This window comes from Crinia signifera, chromosome 7, assembly GCF_055691185.1.
Source record: "Crinia signifera chromosome 7, ASM5569118v1, whole genome shotgun sequence".
In the NCBI taxonomy this organism is placed as follows: Eukaryota; Metazoa; Chordata; class Amphibia; order Anura; family Myobatrachidae; genus Crinia; species Crinia signifera.
Genome location: NC_139223.1, coordinates 181,180,606 through 181,202,257, shown reverse-complemented (window position 1 = coordinate 181,202,257; position 21,652 = coordinate 181,180,606). Strand labels below are relative to the sequence as shown.

The following is a 21,652-nucleotide window of genomic DNA, read 5'->3' as shown; positions in this document are numbered from 1 at the left end:
CCTCAACTAAGACCACGCCCTTTTCTGGAGCGCATAGACCTATTAGCAAGGCTGCAATTTTTTCCGATAGACAAAACCATGTGCACTGCAGGTGGGGCAGATGTAAAATGTGCGAAGAGTATTACATTTGGGGGAGTTGTTTTGTTTCTGTGCCGGGTAAATACTGGCTGCTTTATTCTTACACTTTAGATTTCAGTTTGAACAGACCCCACCCAAATCGAACTATCTCTGCACTCTCTGTTACATCTGCCCCACCTACAGTGCAGCATGGTTTTGTCCGCTGGCAAAAATGTCAGGTCTGAAACAGGTCCTCAGTCTCATTTGTAGTTTAGCGAGGATTGGCTGCTTGAGTTAGGCTACGTTGGGGACTACCCAGAAGAGGGCGCTGCCCCACGATGTACCGGTAAAAAAGTGCAACCGCTTCGCTACACAGTGAAGCACCCACACGCGACTGGCCAGCTGCCACCAGTGGTAAACAGACCCCGCAACACCCAGGAAAATTCCTGTCACATTATTACACATTCAGTTCTTCATGTCTATATATCCCAGGATATAAAGAACACCGAATTAAGTTGTACTTAATAAAAACACTTTATTGTAATAGCAGCATGGTAGAGGTGAGGGCAGCATGGCTTCTGTCTTTGCATCACAGTAATAGAGGCGGACATTCTGTATACATAAAACAAGAGCAAATCCCCAAACTATGAGGTGCCGGCGTATGTAGAAATAGTCCCCGGCGACTCACAGTCAGGAATGGTGCATTGATATTTGATCGCAGAGGGGAAAGTCAGAGCAGGCTGCCGCTCCAATCCCTGGCCGGCAGCAGCAGATAGTCTTTTATAGTGGCTGGGACTGGTAATAAAGGGATGAAATGATAACACCGACTGTTAAAATGTTTACGGAGAGTAAATCTGCACAAGTGCTGAAGGGACCGGACGGTACCGGAGAGGCTGAAGAATGTTGTGTAGAAAGATTCGTGGGCCTAGGAAAGAGGAGAGAGAGAGAGGGGGGGGGGGGAGATAGAGAGAGAAATTGCATGTTATGAAAACTGTTATAATTTGAAATTGAAAGAGAGAACAAGTAACAAAGGGGCCGATCCCCCAGCCAATCGGCCCCTAACTGTTAACTTACAGACTGTATTTTTTTTTAAATGACAGTTAGGGGCCAATGCACTTTATCACTTCTCCAGGATTCATGCATCTGGCCCAAAGAAAGATCTGTGATGTGCCTCTTATTTACAGCACACGTTCCTCTGTACCACGCTTGCCTCAGTGGTTAGTATTGCTGCCTTACAGCACTGGGGTTATGGGTGTGGAGTTTACATGTTCTCCTGTTTTTGTATGGGCTTTCTTTGTTTTTTGTCATTTCCTCCCCCTCGCCCATGACATAGTATGTACTGTAGGTTGCCAAGCTTCTGATTAAATGCATGTTCTTGCGTGTGTCTGAGAGACAGCTAATATTGATTGTAAGCTCTGCTGGTCCAAGCAAGAGTATGATGCACACGGGCCCCTGATGACACATTCTCAACTGCATCAAGCCCCACCTCTGTTCTATGCATGTTTATGTCGCCTCCCCATCAGCTAAGTATGAGGGTGGATCAATAAGTACCTGCGTTTAAAGACAGGTGGCGCTGCTGAGGAAAGTTGGTATTGCTATTGTGTACTACCCTCTTTCATACAACGCCATACCAAATTTCAGATGGATTCATAGGTTAGTTGAATGCACCAGCTCCCTCCTCCGGAATTGTTGCGGCCAAATTGCATGGATTGTGCTATGAATTGTTGCCGCATCCACCGTACTCGCCTGTTTTGGCTGCCTGCGACTTCTTTCTGTTCCCTAACCTGAAAACGTGGCTTGCAGGGAAAAAATTCAGCTCAAACAAGGAGGTCATCACCGAGACAGAAGCCTACGGGAGTTTGACAAATCATATTTTTTAGAGGGTTTAAAGAAATGTCAGGGACGTTGGGAAAAGGTGTAGGTACTTGTGTATTATAGCGGCGCCCCCGATGTTGGTCGTGCGATGTTTTTATCGCATCGTATGCCATAAAACCGATGGCATATGATGCGATGCGACGCGATTTTACACCACTATTCGATTAAAAATTGTACAAGCACCCTAATGGGTGCTTACAATGTGAAATGCACCCCCACGCCACCCCCCACTATAAACGTGAACCCGAAGCGTGGCGAGCGCAGCGGTACGCGTCCTACGACCTTTTCATACCTCCACTATCCACGTTGGCGTGGAGTTGATTCTATATAGTGTGGCGAGCGCAGCGAGCCCCGTGAGCGGACGCGTATACCTGTGAAGTTATGCACGTTTGAGCTGCGCTCGCCACGCTTCGGGTGCACGTTTATAGTGGGGGGTGGCGTGGGGGTGCATTTTACATTGTAAGCACCCATTAGGGTGCTTATACAATTTATAATCGCATCCCATCGCATTGTATGACATTGTATGCCATATGGTATACGATGCGATGGGCGCCGCTATAATACACAAGTACCAAAGTGTATTGCCGTGAAAGGAGATTCTGTTGAAAAAGAAATAAAAATTTTAGTGAAACATTTTCGTCTTCTTAACACAGGTTCTTATTGATCCACCCTCGTATATATTCTTTCACTTACACAGACTGCAACCAGCCAGGATTGAACCAAAAATCAATATATTGTCATGTCCTGCATTTATCTCTGAAAGTTCACAGGTCAAATGTGTCCATAAGTATACAGAGGAACAGAAACCTTCTAGAATAAAACAGCTGAGTACGTGGTCACCACCCTGGCGTATCCAGACGGGCAGCCTATAGTGTATTAAACATGGGAACCTTACAGTATAACCCACAAGGAATTTTGGTAGGAGAAATAGTGGTGTAACTGGCGCCACACTGCGAGATAGGAGAAATAGTGGTGTAACTGGCGCCACAACGCGAACGGCTAAAATAAATAAAACCGTGCACTTCCCTCTTGTAGGGTTTAAGGCCCCCATACATTAGGCCGACTTGTCCTAAATTCAGCTCCTCGGGAGGTTCACATACAATTTAGGACTTGATGTGCCATTTCTTACATGTGATAAATCGCATGCGATTCATCACATGTTAAAAAAACAAACGAGGAGCTGCAGGGCGGTGAGGAGCAGTGGGGGCGGGTGGTGGCGGCTCTCAAATGAGTGGCCGGCGGGGGGTGCCGGTGAGGAAGCAGTGCCGCCGCGGTGGTAATCCGGTAATCAGAACAGTGGGGCGGGCGGGCGGCGGTGATCAGTGTCCAGCGCCACAGCGGGCGGGCAGCGGCAGCTATTACAACTTTAAAATAATGTGGCAAATGACTCTCCGGCTTTTGATTGGCTAAGATATAAATCTTAGCATAATTGAGTCCCCGGGTGCCGCCTACCCAATTTTCATTGGCTGCAGGCTAGGCAGAGGAGGTGGGGCCGGCAAGAGCAGTGGATCCACCACGGCTGGGGGAGGAGGAGGCACGGTGGACGGGAGCAGGGGACCCAGGCAAAGCTACTGGGGGGAGGTGCAGCTGGCGGGAGCAGGGGAACCGGCGAAACTGCGGGAGGAGGTGGCGTGGCTGGTGGGAGCAGGTGACCCCGCGAAGCTGCGGAAGAAGAACAGTGGTCCAACTTGGATGTGTCCCCCTCCACCTTCTGGCTACCCCATCACTTGGTCCTGATGGATCAAGAGGGTGAGTAGCGCAGCACAGCATAATATGTATTGAAGGCACAGTGGGGTGGGAGCATAATGTGACACTTTTAAGGTAATTTTTATTTTTTAAATGGCATTACTGGGGGCATTGTGTGAGCGGCACTGCTGGGGCATTGTGTGAGGGGCACTGCTGGGGTATCAGGTGTATAAGCAGGAGTACTGCGGGCATTATGGTCTGTGTAATAGACATTATGGTCTGTGGCATAATGGGCATCAATGTGGGGCATAATGTGCAATGGGCATAATGGTGTGTGGATTAATGAGTAACGGGCATCAAGGTGTGCGGCATATTGTGTCATGGGCATTACGGTGTTTGTGACCTAATGTACAACGGGTAATACGGTGTGTGGCATAATGTCTAATGGACATTACGGTGTGTTGCACAATGTGTAATGGGCATTACGGATAAAAAGTGTATATTGATTTAAGTAGCCTGTCATTGTTTGGGCTTGATCTGTGAGATGTACTAGGTCACTGTGTGGGCCTTCATGTTTATATGTCACTGTGCAGCCTTCAGCCAACTTAAGCGTGTGAGGACAATGACCATTCCTGCGGTAACCAATGGTCATGCAGGTTGCAAAAGTGAGGTGTCAGGTAATTGTTTTCCTGGTAGTTCACACTCCTTTTAATTAGATCACGCCCATTATAGTTAGGCCATGCCCCTTTTTAGGAGCGTGCACCTATATTTATTCAATATCAAATTATATATGGTGGGGGGCCGCATATTTTACTGTACGCACTGGAACCCAAATTGTCTAGAAACATCCCTGGTGCTGACTATTGGGGTATGTGTGTGTGTGTGTGTGTTGGGGGGTGGTTATGTGCCAAGTATGGGTGGCTGTGCCAACTATCTATGAGGGGGCTGTGATGTCTATCTATGAAGGACTGACATTATAGGGGAGCTGTGAGTCTATGGGGCTGTCCAAAATACTGCAGTAGAGTTTAGTTGCCTTCGGGCTTCACTGGATTTTTTAAATGTGGCCCACACTGTCTAAAACATCTTGGGTGACATTCTATGGGATGAGATTTTTAGACTTTTGCGAATTTTCTCGCAAAAACGGCCGAAATCGCATTTTTTTAAATTTTCGCATATTTAATGAGCTCCGAAAATGTGAAAAAAAAAGTTTTTTTTGCCAACAAGTTGGACACACTGGAAATGCGATGGCTGCTTTTCGCAGCACATCGCATCCAGATGTTTTCACATGGAAAAGTATACAAATCGCATATTTAATGGTATGCGATTTGTGTAAAGTGTGACTATAATTCACCCAAAAATCAGACCAGGTTCTGGTGGGCGAATTAGCCAGAACCCTGCATAGATCGCAATGTTCTGTGCAGGGTTCTGGTGTAAAAATAAAAAAAAAACAGTTAAAATAAAAAAAAAACGAGTGTGGGGTCCCCCGCCCGAGCATAACCAGCCCCGGGCTCATTGAGCCGGTGCTGGTGACATAAAATCAGGGTCCCCGACAAATAGGGGTCCCCTTGATTTAACCCCTTCCCGACACATGACGTATATATATACGTCATGAGTCGGTTGCGGGGGAATCAAGCCAGCTCACGGAGTGAGCTGGCTTGAAAGAGAGCAGGTAATGGCTGTATATTACAGCCAGGTACCTGCTCTCACGGCCACGAGCGGCGAGTTCGCCGATCGTGGCCGTTTAACCCTTTAAGCACCGCGGGCAAAGCGCCCGCAGTGCTTAAATAGCTGATCGGAGGGGGGGGGCGCCCCCCTCCGGCGCCGATCGGGGCCCCCCGCGGCGAGATCGGAGGGTGCCGATCGGTTGCCATGGCAGCCAGGGGTCTAATGTAGACCCCTGTGCTGGCCATGTCAGCATACCTATTACATCCTGCCTGAGGCAGGATGTAATAGGAAGTGCTGAAAATCACTATGTTCAGCCATAGAGCTCTATGGCTGAACCTAGTACAGGCGATCGCGCCCCCTAGTGGTCAAGTACACTAGGGGGCCTTGTAGTAAAAGTAAAAAAATAAAAAAAATAAGTTAAAAAATAAAAAAAAAATAAAAAAATATTAAAAGTTCAAATTACCCCCCTTTCCCCATTTCACAAATAAAAATAAATAAAAAATAAAAAAATTAAACATATTTGGTATCGCCGCGTTCCTAAAAGTCCAATCTATTAAAATATAACATTAGTTATCCCACACGGTTAAAGGCGTAAACGGAAAAACATTCCCAACGCCAAAACTACGTTTTTTGGTCGCATCGCCTACCCAAAAAAATTTAACTAAAAGAGATCAGAAAGTCGCACATATCCCATAATGGTATTAATTAAAAAGTACACTTCAGCCCGCAAAAAAATGAGCCCTCACCCAGGTCCGTAGGTGGAAAAATAAAAAAGTTATAAGCCGCAGAACATGGCGACGCGACGCAAATTAGAAAAAACGTAAAATTTTCTATTTTTTTTTAGTGGTAAAACGTAACGAAAACTATATAAGTTTGGTATCACCGGAATCGTAACGACCCATAGAATAAAGATAACCCATCATTTTAAACGAACTATGAACTCCAAAAAAACCGTAACCAGCGCAAAATTGTGGAATTGCGTTTTTTTTCCTTTTTACCCCACATTGAATTATTTCCTGATTCCCCAGAATATTATATGGTATAGTAAATGGTACCATTAAAAAGTACAACTTGTCCCGCAAAAAAAAAGCCCTCATGTGTCTATATAGCCGGAAAATTAAAAAAAGTTACGCTTATTTGAACGCGAGGAGGAAAAAAAAAAAAAAAATTAACAAAAAACGCCCGGTCGGGAAAGGGTTAATGAAACCAGCACCAGGCTCAAGGTCCGGCGCTGGTTCCCAAAATACGGGGGACAAAATGACTAGGGGTCCCCCGTATTTTAAGAACCAGCACCGGACCCAACCAGCCAGCAGGGTAATGCCACAGCCGGGGGACACTTATTATATAAGGTCCCGCGGCCAAAGCATTATCCCCGTGGCTGGTCAGCATGGGCAGGGGTCCTGGGGAAGTGGGGACCCCCCCAATGAAGGGGTCCCCCCCCTCCAGGACTTACCAGCCCATGCTGAAAGTCTGGGGCTGTCCCCGATGCCCCTGGGCGGTGGGCATGGGGCTGATGGATTGTGTAAAAAAAAGAAGATAAACTATTGTCTTATGCTGAAGAACTATGAGTCCCAGCAAGCCTACCCCACATGCTGGGACTTGGAGAACCACAAGTCCCAGCATGCGGGGCATTAAAGGGCCCGCTGGTACTTGTAGTTCCATAGTACAAGAAATAGTTAAATAAAACACACTGACACCCTGAAAAATAAAAGTTTAATACATACACAGCCCACACACACTGATACTTACCTACCTTGAGCCCGTAGGTTGGTCCATGGATCCTGGGTCCGGGCTCCGGGGCTCCAGGGCAGAAGAGTCCGGTTCCGGGGCCTTGGTCCTGGTTCCGGGGCTTGTCCTGGGGCTCCGGGACTCCAGGGCAGAAGAGTCCGGTTCCGGGGCTGGTCTGGGGTCCTGGATCCGATGAAGTCCACAGGGGTACCTGAGGAAGGAAATCCTACTCACCTGGTCCCCGGCGACGACATCGGCATCCTCTCCGGCTGCTCCCGGTTGCTGTGGTACCCGCTCTCGGACTGAAGAGGCCCAGAGATGTTCATCTTCCGCGCCTCTTCTCAGAATGATTCCATTGGCCGCCTAGCGGCCAATCAGGAGCCGAGAAAGTCGGCTCCTGATTGGCCGCTAGGCGGCCAATAGAATCATCCGCAGGAAAGGTGCGGAAGATGAAAATCTCTTCGCCTCTTCAGTCCGAGAGCGGGTACCACAGCAGCCGGGAGCAGCGCGTCTGCCGGAGAGGATGCCGATGTCGTCGCCGGGGACCAGGTGAGTAGGATTTCCTTCCTCAGGTACCCCTGTGGACTTCATCAGATCCTGGACCCCGGACCAGCCCCGGAACCCCAGGACAAGCCCCGGAACCAGGACCAAGGCCCCGGAACCGGACTCTTCTGCCCTGGAGCCCGGACCCAGGGACCGACCTACGGGCTCAAAATCGCATCGCATCGCATCTGATTGTATGCCTTAAGGTAAGGCATACAATCACAAAATCGGACGCCCAGATACTACATAAGTACCTTCTTCAGCATAAGACAATAGTTTATCTTCTTTTTTTTACACAATCCATCAGCCCGATGCCCACCGCCCAGGGGCATCGGGGACAGCCCCAGACTTTTAGCATGGGCTGGTAAGTCCTGGAGGGGGGGGACCCCTTCATTGGGGGGGTCCCCACTTCCCCAGGACCCCTGCCCATGCTGACCAGCCACAGGGATAATGCTTTGGCCGCGGGACCTTATATAATAAGTGTCCCCCGGCTGTGGCATTACCCTGCTGGCTGGTTGGGTCCGGTGCTGGTTCTTAAAATACGGGGGACCCCTAGTCATTTTGTCCCCCGTATTTTGGGAACCAGCGCCGGACCTTGAGCCTGGTGCTGGTTTCATTAAATCAAGGGGACCCCTATTTGTCGGGGACCCTGATTTTATGTCACCAGCACCGGCTCAATGAGCTCGGGGCTGGTTATGCTCGGGCGGGGGACCCCGCGCTCGTTTTTTTTTTTTTTTAGTTTGCGCTTTCCTGCAAACGTGCGATTTTCAGACATGAAAATCGCACATTTTCAGGACTAAAGACATCGCACCACCTCGCACCTATTCGCACTATTTGGCCCGTTTTTCGCATCTCATTAAATATGCGAAAAACGGCCCAATCATGCGATTTGAAAAAGGGCGAAGTGGTGCGATAAAAAAACGCGCATTTATCTCATCCCATAGAATGTCACCCGTTGTGTGGTTTGTTTCAGTAGCGCACTTCCAACAACATCCTGCAGGTGTCACTGTGACTGTTATCAACGTTTTATTCTAACGACATAATATAAATAGTTTAATTTTGTGTAACATTACATTTGATAATAAATCCCTCAGTGTAGTATCTGCCTAACTTAATTAAAACCTCTTGATAGGGCGTCTTAGGGGCCTTGTGCAGGGAGAAGGTCATTCTTCAAATGATTTCTGCCCCGGATGCAAAACATCCATTTGCATGCGCGCAGGGAAGATCGGCGCGTGTGCAGCGGTTGGACTTTTGTGCGGGCGGCGTTTGGTTGACTTGCAAAACTGCGAATTCCGCAGGTGGGGCAGATGTAACATATAGAGAGAGTTCGATTTGTGTGAGTTATTTTGTTTCTGTGCAGGGTAAATACTGGCTGCATGATTTTTACACTGCAATTTAGGATTTCAGTTTCAACACACCCCACCCAAATTTAATTCTCTCTGCACATGTTACATCTGCCCCACCTGCAGTGCACATGGTTTTGCCCATTTTGAGAACATATTTGTACTGCGATCAGATCTGAATAAGGGCCATAATGCCCAGCTGGGCATATAGATCAGGGGTACTCTGTAGGTCACAGTATGAACAGCACATCTGACCTGGAACACGCTTTCTGGGATATCCTGTCGCCATCTGCTGCAGACCTGAAGGTTTAGGTAGGAATTGTACAGAAGAGAGATGACCTCCGGGACTCCGGAACAGTAACGCAGCACCTGTACAGCACACAGCAGTCATCATGCATTAGTACAGTAAGATACAGTACAATGTGATTACAGAAAGGACGAATCTCAGTATATATACATAGTAGAAAAACAACCAGGCATAGGAGAGGTCTCTACAAGTGGTGGCTCCTTAGGTGCGGCTGCAGCATAGTCTATATTGGACCAACACCAACTGCCACCCCAACCACTGCCAAGCATCACCAGCCGGAACACACTGGCAGGTGAGGTGTCTCCTCTATTGAATTTTAGGCTGTGCTGCAGCCGCAACTCTGGAGCCGCGACTGGTCCCTACCAATAAAATAGTCAGTAGGATTTGCTGGGGAGGTTATTAAAAAGTATAAAGTATAAATAAATACCCCCAGCACCACAAATGGGGTAAATATACTGTAGTGCCTTTAGGTCACATTATGCCACACACAAACCCCAGCTCACATTATGCCACACACAAACCCCAGCTCACATTATGCCACACACAAACCCCAGCTCACATGATGCCATACACAAACCCCAGCTCACATTATGCCACACACAAACCCCAGCTCACATTATGCCACACACAAATCCCAGCTCACATTATGCCACACACAAACCCCAGCTCACATTATGCCACACACAAACCCCAGCTCACATTATGCCACACACAAACCCCAGCTCACATGATGCCATACACAAACCCCAGCTCACATGATGCCACACACAAACCCCAGCTCACATTATGCCACACACAAACCCCAGCTCACATTATGCCACACACAAACCCCAGCTCACATTATGCCACACACAAACCCCAGCTCACATTATGCCACACACAAACCCCAGCTCACATTATGCCACAGTGTCCCTCAGGATGGGGATGTGGCTATGTGTGAGGGCTCTCCTTCCTATGATGTTACCCAGGGTGTTCATGCTTTGGAACCACTACCCGCTCACATGCGGCCGTACAGATGAAAAAACCAATCGATGGGCGCCATCAAATGATGTTTCCTCCTTTCGTGGAATAAAAGTAAGTCTATACTTACTTTTATCCTGGACCGAGATGGGCGAAATGTGGCAACATCGGCAAGGGGAGCGTATTCAGACCGCACAATCAGGTCTGATCGACCCCAAAGTCTGTAGATAATATTTTTATATGTTTGACTCCTGGGTTTGATGGGTCGCATCACAGCGCATGCGTTTTGCATGCGATTTGCGTGCGATGAGAATCAGTCTATATTACCTTCCCAAAAGCCTCTGGATAGACGCAGCGGGCTCCATGGTTGAGTAATGCACGCACAGTAAGATGAGGTCTCCTCTCCCTGTATAGCTCAGCACTCTGCAGGACACAGCTAAGTGGGAGAACACCATTATAATCTGTAGCATTCACGTCCACACCAGCAGCCAGCAGAAGCTCCACTAATCGGTGGGCGGCTTTACGGCAGGCGTGGTGTAATGGTCGCCTCTCCTGCTGGTCTTGAGCCTCAGGATCAGCGCCTTTCTCCAAGAGAAGGTGGCAGAGCTGAAGGCGGATATCCTCATCACATCCATTCCCCCCGCAGGCTGCAATCAAGGGGGTCTCACCCTCTAAGTTCTTGCAGTTGATGGCACTGATGACACCATACCGAAGGTACAACTCCACATGTCCCAGAAGCCCTATTCGTGCTGCAATGTGGAGTGGGGTGTCTTGTAGTTCTTCCGTGGTCTGATTCACAAGAGCCCCATGTTGTAAGAGCAACTCTGCACATCTAGAGCAAAATACGGTTAACAACACTTAAATCGTTTATCTGTAACCGTTTCTGAGCATTTTATACCCTAGTACAGGGGTGGATAAACGAGTCCTTGAGATCTACCAATGTCCACGTTTTCTAGATCACCTAGCTGGTGCACAGCTGTAGCCATTACTAACTGTCACATTCCCCAGATCACCTAGCTGGTGCACAGCTGTAGCCATTACTAACTGTCACATTCCCCAGATCACCTAGCTGGTGCACAGCTGTAGCTATTACTAACTGTCACATTGCCCAGATCACCTAGCTGGTGCACAGCTGTAGTCATTACTAACTGTCACATTCCCTAGGTCACCTAGCTGGTGCACAGCTGTGATCATTACTAACTGTCACATTCCCTAGATCACCTAGCTGGTGCACAGCTGTAGTCATTACTAACTGTCACATGTCCCAGATCACCTAGCCGGTGCACAGCTGTAGTCATTACTACCTGTCACATTCCCCAGATCACCTAGCTGGTGCACAGCTGTAGTCATTACTAACTGTCAAATGTCCCAGATCACCTAGCTGGTGCTCAGCTGTAGTCATTACTAACTGTCACATTCCCCAGATCACCTAGCTGGTGCACAGCTGTAGTCATTACTACAGATGGGGCAGGTCCCATCTTGGCAGGGGATGGCGATAGCGATGCCAGCCGCCATCCCCCGCCAGTGCCATATCGATTGCGAGAAGGGGACGCGCGCACACGAGAGGCGCGCGCGTCTCCTTCCGACGGCGCTTCCAGCTGCTCCCCCGGATCCCCGCCAGCTTGACGGCGGTAACCCGGAGTCCCCGCCGCCTGCCCGCACCCCCCCTAACCCCCCCTAACCCTGTCCGTCTCCCTGAGGCGGAGACGGACAGGGTTCCCGTCGCCCCGCCGACAGAGATTGAGACGCGCGTGCGCGTGAGACGCACGCGCGTCTCAGTCTGATGGCTGGCGAGGCTGCTGGCTGATCACCAGCGGGGACATTCTGTCGATTCGCCAGCCAGGAAGAGGCCTGCCCCATCTGTAACTGTCACATTTCCCAGACTCCCTAGCTGGTGCACAGCTGTAGCCATTACTACCTGTCACATTTCCCAGACTCCCTAGCTGGTGCACAGCTGTAGTCATTACTAGCTGTCACATTTACCAGATCACCTAGATGGTGCACAGGTACAGTCATTAATAACTGTCACATTTCTCAGATCACCTAGCTGGTGCACAGCTGTAGGCATTACTAACTGCCACATTTCTCAGATCACCTAGCTGGTGCACAGCTGTACACATTACTAACTGTCACATTTCCCCGATCACCTAGCTGGTACACAGCTGTATTCATTAATAACTGTCACATTTCCCAGATCACATAGCTGGTGCACAGCTGTAGTCATTACTAACTGTCACATTCCCCAGATCACCTAGCTGGTGCACAGCTGTAGCCATTACTAACTGTCACATTTCCCAGACTCCCTAGCTGGTGCACAGCTGTAGTCATTACTATCATATTTCCAAGACTCCTTAGCTGGTACACATGTGTAGTCATTACCAACTGTCACATTTCTCAGATCACCTAGCTGGGGCACAGCTGTAGTCATTACTAACTGTCACATTTCTCAGATCACCTAGCTGGTGCACAGCTGTAGACATTACTACCTGTCACATTTCCCAGATCACCTAGCTGGTGCACAGCTGTAGTCAATACTGTCACATTTCTCAGATCACCTAGCTGGTGCACAGCTGTAGACATTACTACCTGTCACATTTCCCAGATCACCTAGCTGGTGCACAGCTGTAGTCAATACTGTCATATTTTCCAGATCACCTAGCTGGTGCACAGCTGTAGCCATTACTAACTGTCACATTTCCCAGACTCCCTAGCGGGTGCACAGGTGCAGTCATTACTAATGGTCACACTTCCTAGGTCACCTAGCTGGTGCACAGCTGTAGTCATTACTAACTGTCACATTTCTCAGATCACCTAGCTGGTGCACAGCTGTAGTCATTACTAACTGTCACAATTCCCAGACTCAGTGGCGTAACTATAAATGATGCTCCCCCAAGCCAAAATATTTTTTGGCGCCCCCCCCCCCCCATCCCAGTGAAACTCATTCATGACCACTCATAATATATTGCCCCCCCCCCCTTACTATCTATAATCCCCCAAGCCTTAAAAATGTATGTATCCCACTCACCCCCCACCCTTTGTTTATTTTACACTAATTGTTCCCCTCCCTTCTGTCTTTATAAACTGACCTCTAAAAGTACAGGAGCATTCTCCAGCTCCTAGTCTCCACAGCCCCAGCGTCTGGTGAATATCAACAGCAGCAGATTCCTGCCGCCAACCTCCAGCTTCTCAGCGTCTCAGCATCACCAGTGGCCCGGCGCCTGCATCTACTATTAACCACCGGTGCTGCAGCAGCAGCGCCAGTAACGAGAGCTAGCAGCGCACGGGTACAGCCGCACACATAGGAACAACTACTATACTTTTCCCCAGGCATCGTCATTAGGGCACGGGTACAGCCGCACACATAGGAACAACTACTATACTTTTCCCCAGGCATCGTCATTAGGGAAGCGACGGTAGCGCTGCTTGCTCCTGTACTGCAGCGCTGGTGATTACTAGTAGATGCAGGTGCCGGGACTCTGGTGACACTGAGAAGCTGGAGGTTGGCAGTGGGACGCTGCGTCTGCTGAGAGTGAGACACCGAGGAGCTGCAGAAGAATGAAGACTCACTCGTTGCGGTGCTGCTGCTGACAGGGAGTACAGGATAATGAGATCCTGACTCTCCGTGCGGGAGCCGGCGCCCACGCAGCCCCCGCTCCCCCAAGCAGTGGCGGGGGCTGCCTTACACAAGTTACGCCAGTGCCCAGACTCCTTAGCTGGTTTCCATCTGTGGTCATTGCTAATGGTCACATTTCCCAGATCATCTAGCTAGTGCACAGTGGTAGTCATTATTAACTGTCATATTTCCCAGACTCCTTAGCTGGTACACATGTGCAGTCATTACTAACTGTCACATTTCTCAGACCACCTAGCTGGTGCACAGCTGTAGTCATTACTAACTGTCACATTTCTCAGATCACCTAGCTGGTGCACAGCAGTAGACATTACTGTTACATTTCCCAGATCACCTAGCTGGTGCACAGCTGTAGTCATTACTAACTGTCATATTTTCCAGATCACCTAGCTGGTGCACAGATGTAGCCATTACTAACTATCACATTTTCCAGACTCCTTAGCTGGTACACAGCTGTAGTCATTACTAACTGTCATATTTTCCAGATCACCTAGCTGGTGCACAGCTGTATTCATTACTAACTGTCACATTTCGCTGATCACCTAGCTGGTGCACAACTATAGTCATTACTAACTGTCACAACCTCCAGACCGCAGCATCCTGCAGTCAGTATGGAGGTTGGGCGGGGGGCGCACACAGCCTCCGCTGTTGTCTGCTGTACTGTGCAGATAGCAGCGGAGCTGGGCAGGAGGTGAATGGATGCCTGTGTGCGGCACCCATTCACCTCGCGGACAGGGGGGGCTAGGGGTGCACGGAGGCTAGGGGCAGCGCAGCAGCTTACCTTGGTGCTGGGCTTGCCCCCAGCGTGGTGATCATCAGTCCTGGTGCTTGGAGATTATGTCATTTTCAAGCGCTGCCCCCTGCACCTGTGTACAGTGTAAACAATGCCAGCCCAGGAATATTCTAGGTCGGCATAGCAGTGTAAACGGGACAAATCCCAGATCCAACCCGGATCGGAACCGTGTTCCAAATACCGAGTCGGATCTTGATATTGGTGTACAAGTGGTATTAGAAGCACATTTCAGGGGGCACAGATCTAATGACTGGGGGTGCGATGTACTAAGCCTAAAAAAGTGATAAAATAGGGTGTAATAGACCACCAACCAATCAGCTCATAACTGACATTTTTCAAACACAGCATGTACCAAGGCAGTTAGGAGCTAATTGTCTGGTACTTTATCACTCTCCATCTACATCTGTTCCATGTTTTCTAGATCACCTGTGGATTTTTAAAATGTGACAGTTGGTGATCCACAGCGCACCTCTCTGGATGACCTGGAAACATGACCTGTGCAGTCCTGGGGACCGCGTTTGTGGATCGCTGCTCGATTCTATAGGTCTCTTATTGTATGGTCTTTGCAATCAGGAGAACAGGATCAGTGATGAACCTACCTTAGAGAGGTCTTTGTGTCACAGAAATGCAGCGGGACGCGGCCATTGTCGCTGCGCTGGTTGGGGTTGGCTCCATGTTCTAGCAGTAGCTGAACGCAGTCCTCATGTCCTCCAGAGCAGGCTTCATGTAGCGGAGTGCGCCCCCCAGGGGCAGCGTTGGCATCTGCGCGGCGGTGCAGGAGATAGCGGACACATTCTGTATAACCACGGGATGAAGTGATGCACAGGGGGGATGTCAGCTCCTGGGTATATTCAAGCGACCACAGGCCTGGAGTCACCCAGGAATAGAGAATAGGACAGAAGATATGAAAGGAGAGCGTCAGCGGAGAATGTGCAACTATTACTGCCTGGGAATAAATGAAGTCACAATGAAGTTATGGACAGGCTTATGATTAGGGTTAATGGGCTGTATTCAGACCTGCTCGCTGAGCTGCGAGTGTTCCAGGGGCCCCGCCACACAACTGAAATGCACAGGCCGTGAATTCGGCGCACCGGCGATGTGTACTGAGCGATCGATGATTAAGCACCGAAGTGTGTTACATCTGCCCCGCCTGCAGTTCAGCATGGTTTTGTCCATCTGAAATAAGTTGCAGTTTGCCAACATGTCTGCATCAGGCCCTCTGGCCCCGCGTTGGGTCTCCTCCACACCATTATCGGGGTATTTTTTTTTTAAATGACTCCAATTATGCGCCGCTCGTCTGCCACCATCGCCGCTACCAGCACCCGTCGCTAGGGTTTCCACCTCAGGAATCTTCAATTCCTGGAGATTCCCCCCCCCCCCCCGCCCCCCACACCTTCATGTGCACGCGTGCTCCCGGAAAAGTGGGCGTAACTTTGTAAACAGATGTGACCTCTTTGAAAAAGTGGGCGTGGTCTCTAATACAGACTTGTATTGAAGTCCGTATTGTTACATTTAATAACTCATACATCCTCCCCTCACCCTGACACCAGTGACCACAACTTCACAGCAACCACCCCCACCCTCTCACTTCTCTAACATGCATATCTGCCCCAAACACTGACCGCCCACACACACAAATCCCCCCCTCCACGCTGGCCTCACCATTTCCTCATCTGACAGCACAGACGGGCAGAGGTCCCCTAGGAATGATACACAGTAGCAGCCGGCTTATATCTCCTCTGAGACTCAGTTTGGTAGGAAGCGCTGCTGCGGCATCCTCAGCTGCTGGCTGCACAGTGCTCCTCCGTCCTCTCCTCTCCCAGTTTAAATATTTCTGGAGGTGGAGGGAGCTGTGGGGCGGGCAGCAACTCGCAAGTGCTGGAGACGCACTGTGCATTCCCTGTGGCCTTTCTGGCACCCGGAGCTCACGCTCCGCCAAAAGCACCCTCCCTATGCCCCTGTCAGTGTGAACCCTCAGTTGGGAGGCTGTGGAGGCTTTCAAAGTCACCCGGATTCTGGGAGAATCCCAGAATCCGGGAGACTGCAAAAAACGTCCTGGAGGGTTGCCACCAATTCAGGGAGAATCCAGGAAATCCTGGAGAGGTGGCAACCCTAGATGTCGCCCATAGCAACCTATGATAACATGCATGTACTGTATATATGTGCTCTGTGATCCCTTCCCCCTGCATTCAATGGCTGCAGGCATCTCTAACTCCAATGCACCAGCCCTGCAAGTACATAGAGCACCCAGGGTGTCACAGCACACAGTTTGGGAACTACTCTGCTGCTAACCAATACAAAGTTCTGGAGTGTTGTATCCTAATTAGTGTTAATTACTGTATACAGTATAAGTTGCACGGAATTCCACATCTCGTACTAAAGATCTCCTGGATTGGCTTATTCAGCACATTCTAATTCTAAACATCTGGATTCATAAATAATTGATGTGTATGGCAATAATTAGTTCCAGATACTGTTCCTCTCTATAACAGGACGACCTCAGACACAGGGAACATAGATGGCAGTGCGTTTGTTTTGCTTTCATCTATGTTAATAAAATACAATGGTCTGTTAGGGCCTTATTCTAGTTCACTCTTTCTGACAAAATCCTTCTTAGATGGATACAACCATGTGCACTGCAGGTGGGGCAGATGTAAAATGTGCAGAGAGAATTAGATTTGGGTGAGTTATTTTGTTTCTGTGCAGGGTAAATACTGGCTGCTTTATTTTTACACTGCAATATAGATCTCACTTTGAAGTAAAACCCCACCCAAATCTAATTCTCTAGGCACAAGTTACATCTGCCCCACCTGCAGTGCACATGGTTTTGTCCATCTAAGAAGGATTTTGTCAGAAAGAGTGAACTAGAATAAGGCCCTTAGTTAGGTAGTGTAGGGATCAGTGATCCCTAAATCAGGTACAACAAGCTGGCCAAGGCTATAACTGCCTGCTGTGCCACTGAAACACATGAGTAGAGCGGGAAGATGGTTACCTGCCAGGCCGAACCTCGCAGGGGTCTGTGCCTCGTACCCCATTTCCTCCCCTCTGATATTCAGCACGCAGTTGGCATGCCTGGCTCCCACCAGCTGCACAAGGCTGAGGTTTCCCGTCTCCAGTGCCACCAGAAGTGTCTCCTCTGGGCCCCGATGCCCCTGGTGACCCATAGCCCAGGTGACCCGCACTTTGTGCAGCGCTCTGCTCCTTACACTGTCCATCCCTGACCTGGGCACAGGCATGGCCTGGGTATTTATAGGACACTGTATGTGTGTGAGACATGGCGGAGATAACAGTGACAAAGAAACGCAGGTCACATGTAGCCGGTACACAAAGCTGCTGGTGATAATACTATGGGCGCTGTGCCCGGACCTGCATTCTTCTGTCCTTACATTATAAATATATACATACAAACACTGCGGGGCGTGTAGTGTGGAAAGACACATAACAACAACATGACCTAACCTCAGACACATGCCAGCCTATCTAACGTCAGGTGCTGCTTGGCATCGGTGCAACAAATAACAGAACATGTTGTTCTATGCCATTATCATGGGATCTATTTATCATTGGTGGCAGCAGTGGGGACTATCATGTACTATAGCGGTAGTGATGATCATTCGACGCTATTTGTCAAATGTGTTGCTGAAATAGAGATTCTGTTAGAGCAGGCATGTCCAAACTATCGCCCTCCAGCTATTGTGAAACTACACATCCCAGCATGCCTTGCCATAGTTTTAGCATACCCTAATAGCAAAACCACGGCAAGGCATGATGGGACTTGTAGTTTCACAACAGCTGGAGGGCCATAGTTTGGACATGCCTGTGTTAGAGCCTCTCCTGGGAAATGGGCAATGAATACATTTATTGCCAGGTTTAGACCCTTCTTAATAAGTGATAACCTTAATAAATTGCCAACCCCCCCCCCCCCCCCCCCAAAAAAAAATATTATTAAGTGTACTGATTAATACCCCCTTTACTAAATCCCCCTTTATCTTAATCCCCCTAAACCCGGGGCAATACGCGTCCCCGCGCAAAAATTATATTTGATAGTGGAAAAGGGGTATAACAAGGCCTGGGCTTGTTGGAAGGACCTTGGACAGCTCCTGAAAAGGACAAATATCCGAGTCTAGAGTGGATTTGGCCACGCCTCTAGTATCCGGGCCCCGATTAGCTCTTGGTGGCCCTGCATAGCTGAACAAGTGGTAGTACACTATTGTTTCATTTTCAGAAATGTATACTGTATTTTCATGTCTGTAAAGTTATTTGTTATTTTGCATTAGTGTATTGTTTTGTTATTATATTATTATTATTATTATCATTATTATTATTACAATACTATTTATCTAAATCATTTTATAATCTCCTAGATGTCCTTTCATTCCTTCCACACAGCGACAAAGGTTTTATCCTGACAGCGTCTACTTAGATCATAGTTGCCTACCCTCCTGCATTCTGCAGGAGACTCCCTGAAATAGCAGCAGTCTCCCTCTCTCCCTCATTAGTCTAGCAATCTCCCTCATGTCACCTAGTCCACATTACACTGATCCGTCATAGTTACCTCCCCTCCTGCATTCTGCAGGAGACTCCCTGAAATAGCAGCAATCTCCCTCTCTCCCTCATTAGTCTAGCAACCTCCCTCATGTCACCTAGCCCACATTACACTGTTACATCATAGTTACCTCCACTCTTGCATTCTGCAGGAGACTTCCTGACATAGCAGCAATCTCCCTCTCTCCCTCATTAGTCTAGCAATCTCCCTCATGTCACCTAGCCCACATTACACTGTTACATCATAGTTACCTCCACTCCTGCATTCTGCAGGAGACTCCCTGACATAGCAGCAATCTACCTCTCTCATTAGTCTAGCAATCTCCCTCATGTCACCTAGCCCACATTACACCGTTACATCATAGTTACCTCCCCTCCTGCATTCTGCAGGAGACTCCCTGAAATAGGAGCAATCTCCCTGTCTCGCTCATTAGTCTAACAATCTCCCTCATGTCACCTAGCCCACATTACACTGTTACATCATAGTTACCTCCCCTCCTGCATTCTGCAGGAGACTCCCTGAAATAGGAGCAATCTCCCTGTCTCGCTCATTAGTCTAACAATCTCCCACATGTCACCTAGCCCACATTACACTGTTACATCATAGTTACCTCCCCTCCTGCATTCTGCAGGAGACTCCCTGACATAGCAGCAATCTCCCTCTCTCCCTCATTAGTCTACCAATCTACTCACATTTTTTTGGGGAAAAAACAGATACATTTACATTGAATTATCAGCACCATTTGCCAGCACTTTAGCAAGTATAAGTAGCTCTTACTAACTGCTTTGGGGCTCATCTAACAAATAAGTCATTTTAATAGATTCCTATCAGATGTAGCAGTACACAGCCACGATTCTAGGTGCCATGTCCACAATCTCTTTTCACAATCTCTCCATACAGTATATGGAACTAGACACACCCTTTGGGTGGAGCACGACACGCCCCCTCAATGGGGCGCTGTACAAAATTCTACTACCAACTATAATCTCCCTGAAACTAGTTTTCAAAAGAAGGCAAGTATAACTTAGATGGATTTCTATTTGCCAGGTTCCATTTGCTGCTCCCCCTCCCCTAGGGACAGTATACAGCTATACACTACTACTGGCTTCATTTTCTCTTCTGTTTCTAGAACCATACAGTAAAATGTTGGTGGATTTGTTTTCTCATTCAGTGATGCTGTGGGGATGCAAGAGTGCCACCTAGTGGTCCTACCGTGATGAAGTCTAGTGGAACAAAATCCTTCTTTAAAGGACAAGACCATGCTGCACTGCAGGTGGGGCAGAAGTAACATGCGCAGAGAGAGTTAAATTTGGGTGAGTTATTTTGTTTCTGTGCAGAGTAAATACTGGCTGCTTTATTCTTACACTGCAATTTAGATTTCAATTTAAACACACCTCACCCAAATCTAACTGTCTCTGCACATGTTACATCTGCCCCACCTGCAGTGCGGCATGGTTTTGTCCATTATAAAAGGATTTTGCTTTTGCAAACCAAGCAGAATAACCCCCACCAAACCGATATTACAACTGATAATGCTCCTTTTGTCCCTTCTCAGCATTTTGTTTAGGGCGCACCCCTGTTTTTCTTAGAACTCCCACTAAACGCCTGGTTTCCACCCCCCAGACACCTACTTCCTGTCAGTCACCTTGTGTATAGAGTTAGCTGCAGGATGTCATCGCAGACTGGCCTTGCGCATGTGCACTGCGAACCGTACAGTGGCATAAGTTTGTCCCAGGTGCCCGGAGGCGAGATGAATGTTAGTGCCCCCCCCCATCCCCACTTTAATATAGATAGATACACCTAGACGTGTGTGTGTGTGTGTGCAAATCCTACACACAGGGGACCACTCACATGTTCCTTAAGCCAGCTGGCTCCCACCCTCCTCCCCACAGCCAGTGGTGACTCACCCTTCACGCAGCTATGGAGACCCGAATCACATGCTCCTCCCCACAGCCACAGCCAGCATGCTCCGACTCTCCTCCCCGCAGCTACAGCTAGCCGGCAATCGGGACCACTCTCCGTCTCCTCCCCAAAGCCATAGCCAGCGGACTCCGCCCCTCCTCCCCGCAACCACAGCCAGTCAGCGGACTCGCACCTCCTCCCTGCAGCCACGGCTAGTCAACTCCTGCCATGCTCACAGCGCTGTGCGCACGCAGAGTAGACCGGAGCAACGGGACGGGACGCTAGCTGTAATGCAGGAGGAGGGGGGACTGTCACTAGACGGGAGACCTGCATGATTGTGCGCACTGGGGGTTGCACTGTATACGAGCCGCGTATGACTCTGTGGCTCATTATTAGAGTAGTAAAAGACATTCAATAGGGGGCAATGGCGTCAGTGCCCCCTGCTGGCCAGGAGCCCGGCGGCAAATGACTCCATTGCCTCCCGGTTCCGCAGTGTATCGATAATCGCCTGCAAATTCTTAACTGTGCGGACAGGTCTGAATCAAGCCGCATATCATTAGCCAGGAATTCAACTGTGAATTGCTGACAATATCGTTCGTAAACGACATTGCCTCGT

General features: G+C 48.9%; 1 protein-coding gene across 1 annotated transcript; it reads right to left on the bottom strand.

The window, feature by feature from the left end:
- Positions 1-617: 617 nt before the first annotated feature.
- Positions 618-17,752, bottom strand: ASB18 (ankyrin repeat and SOCS box containing 18). Its single transcript, XM_083155106.1, has 6 exons — positions 17,581-17,752; positions 16,251-16,288; positions 15,188-15,534; positions 10,492-10,996; positions 9,153-9,266; positions 618-982 (listed from the first exon to the last, which is right to left on the bottom strand). The coding sequence occupies exons 1-6, from the start codon at positions 17,750-17,752 to the stop codon at positions 788-790; spliced, it is 1,371 nt and encodes a 456-aa protein (XP_083011232.1). The 3' UTR covers positions 618-787.
- Between the last annotated feature and the right edge of the window lie 3,900 nt (positions 17,753-21,652).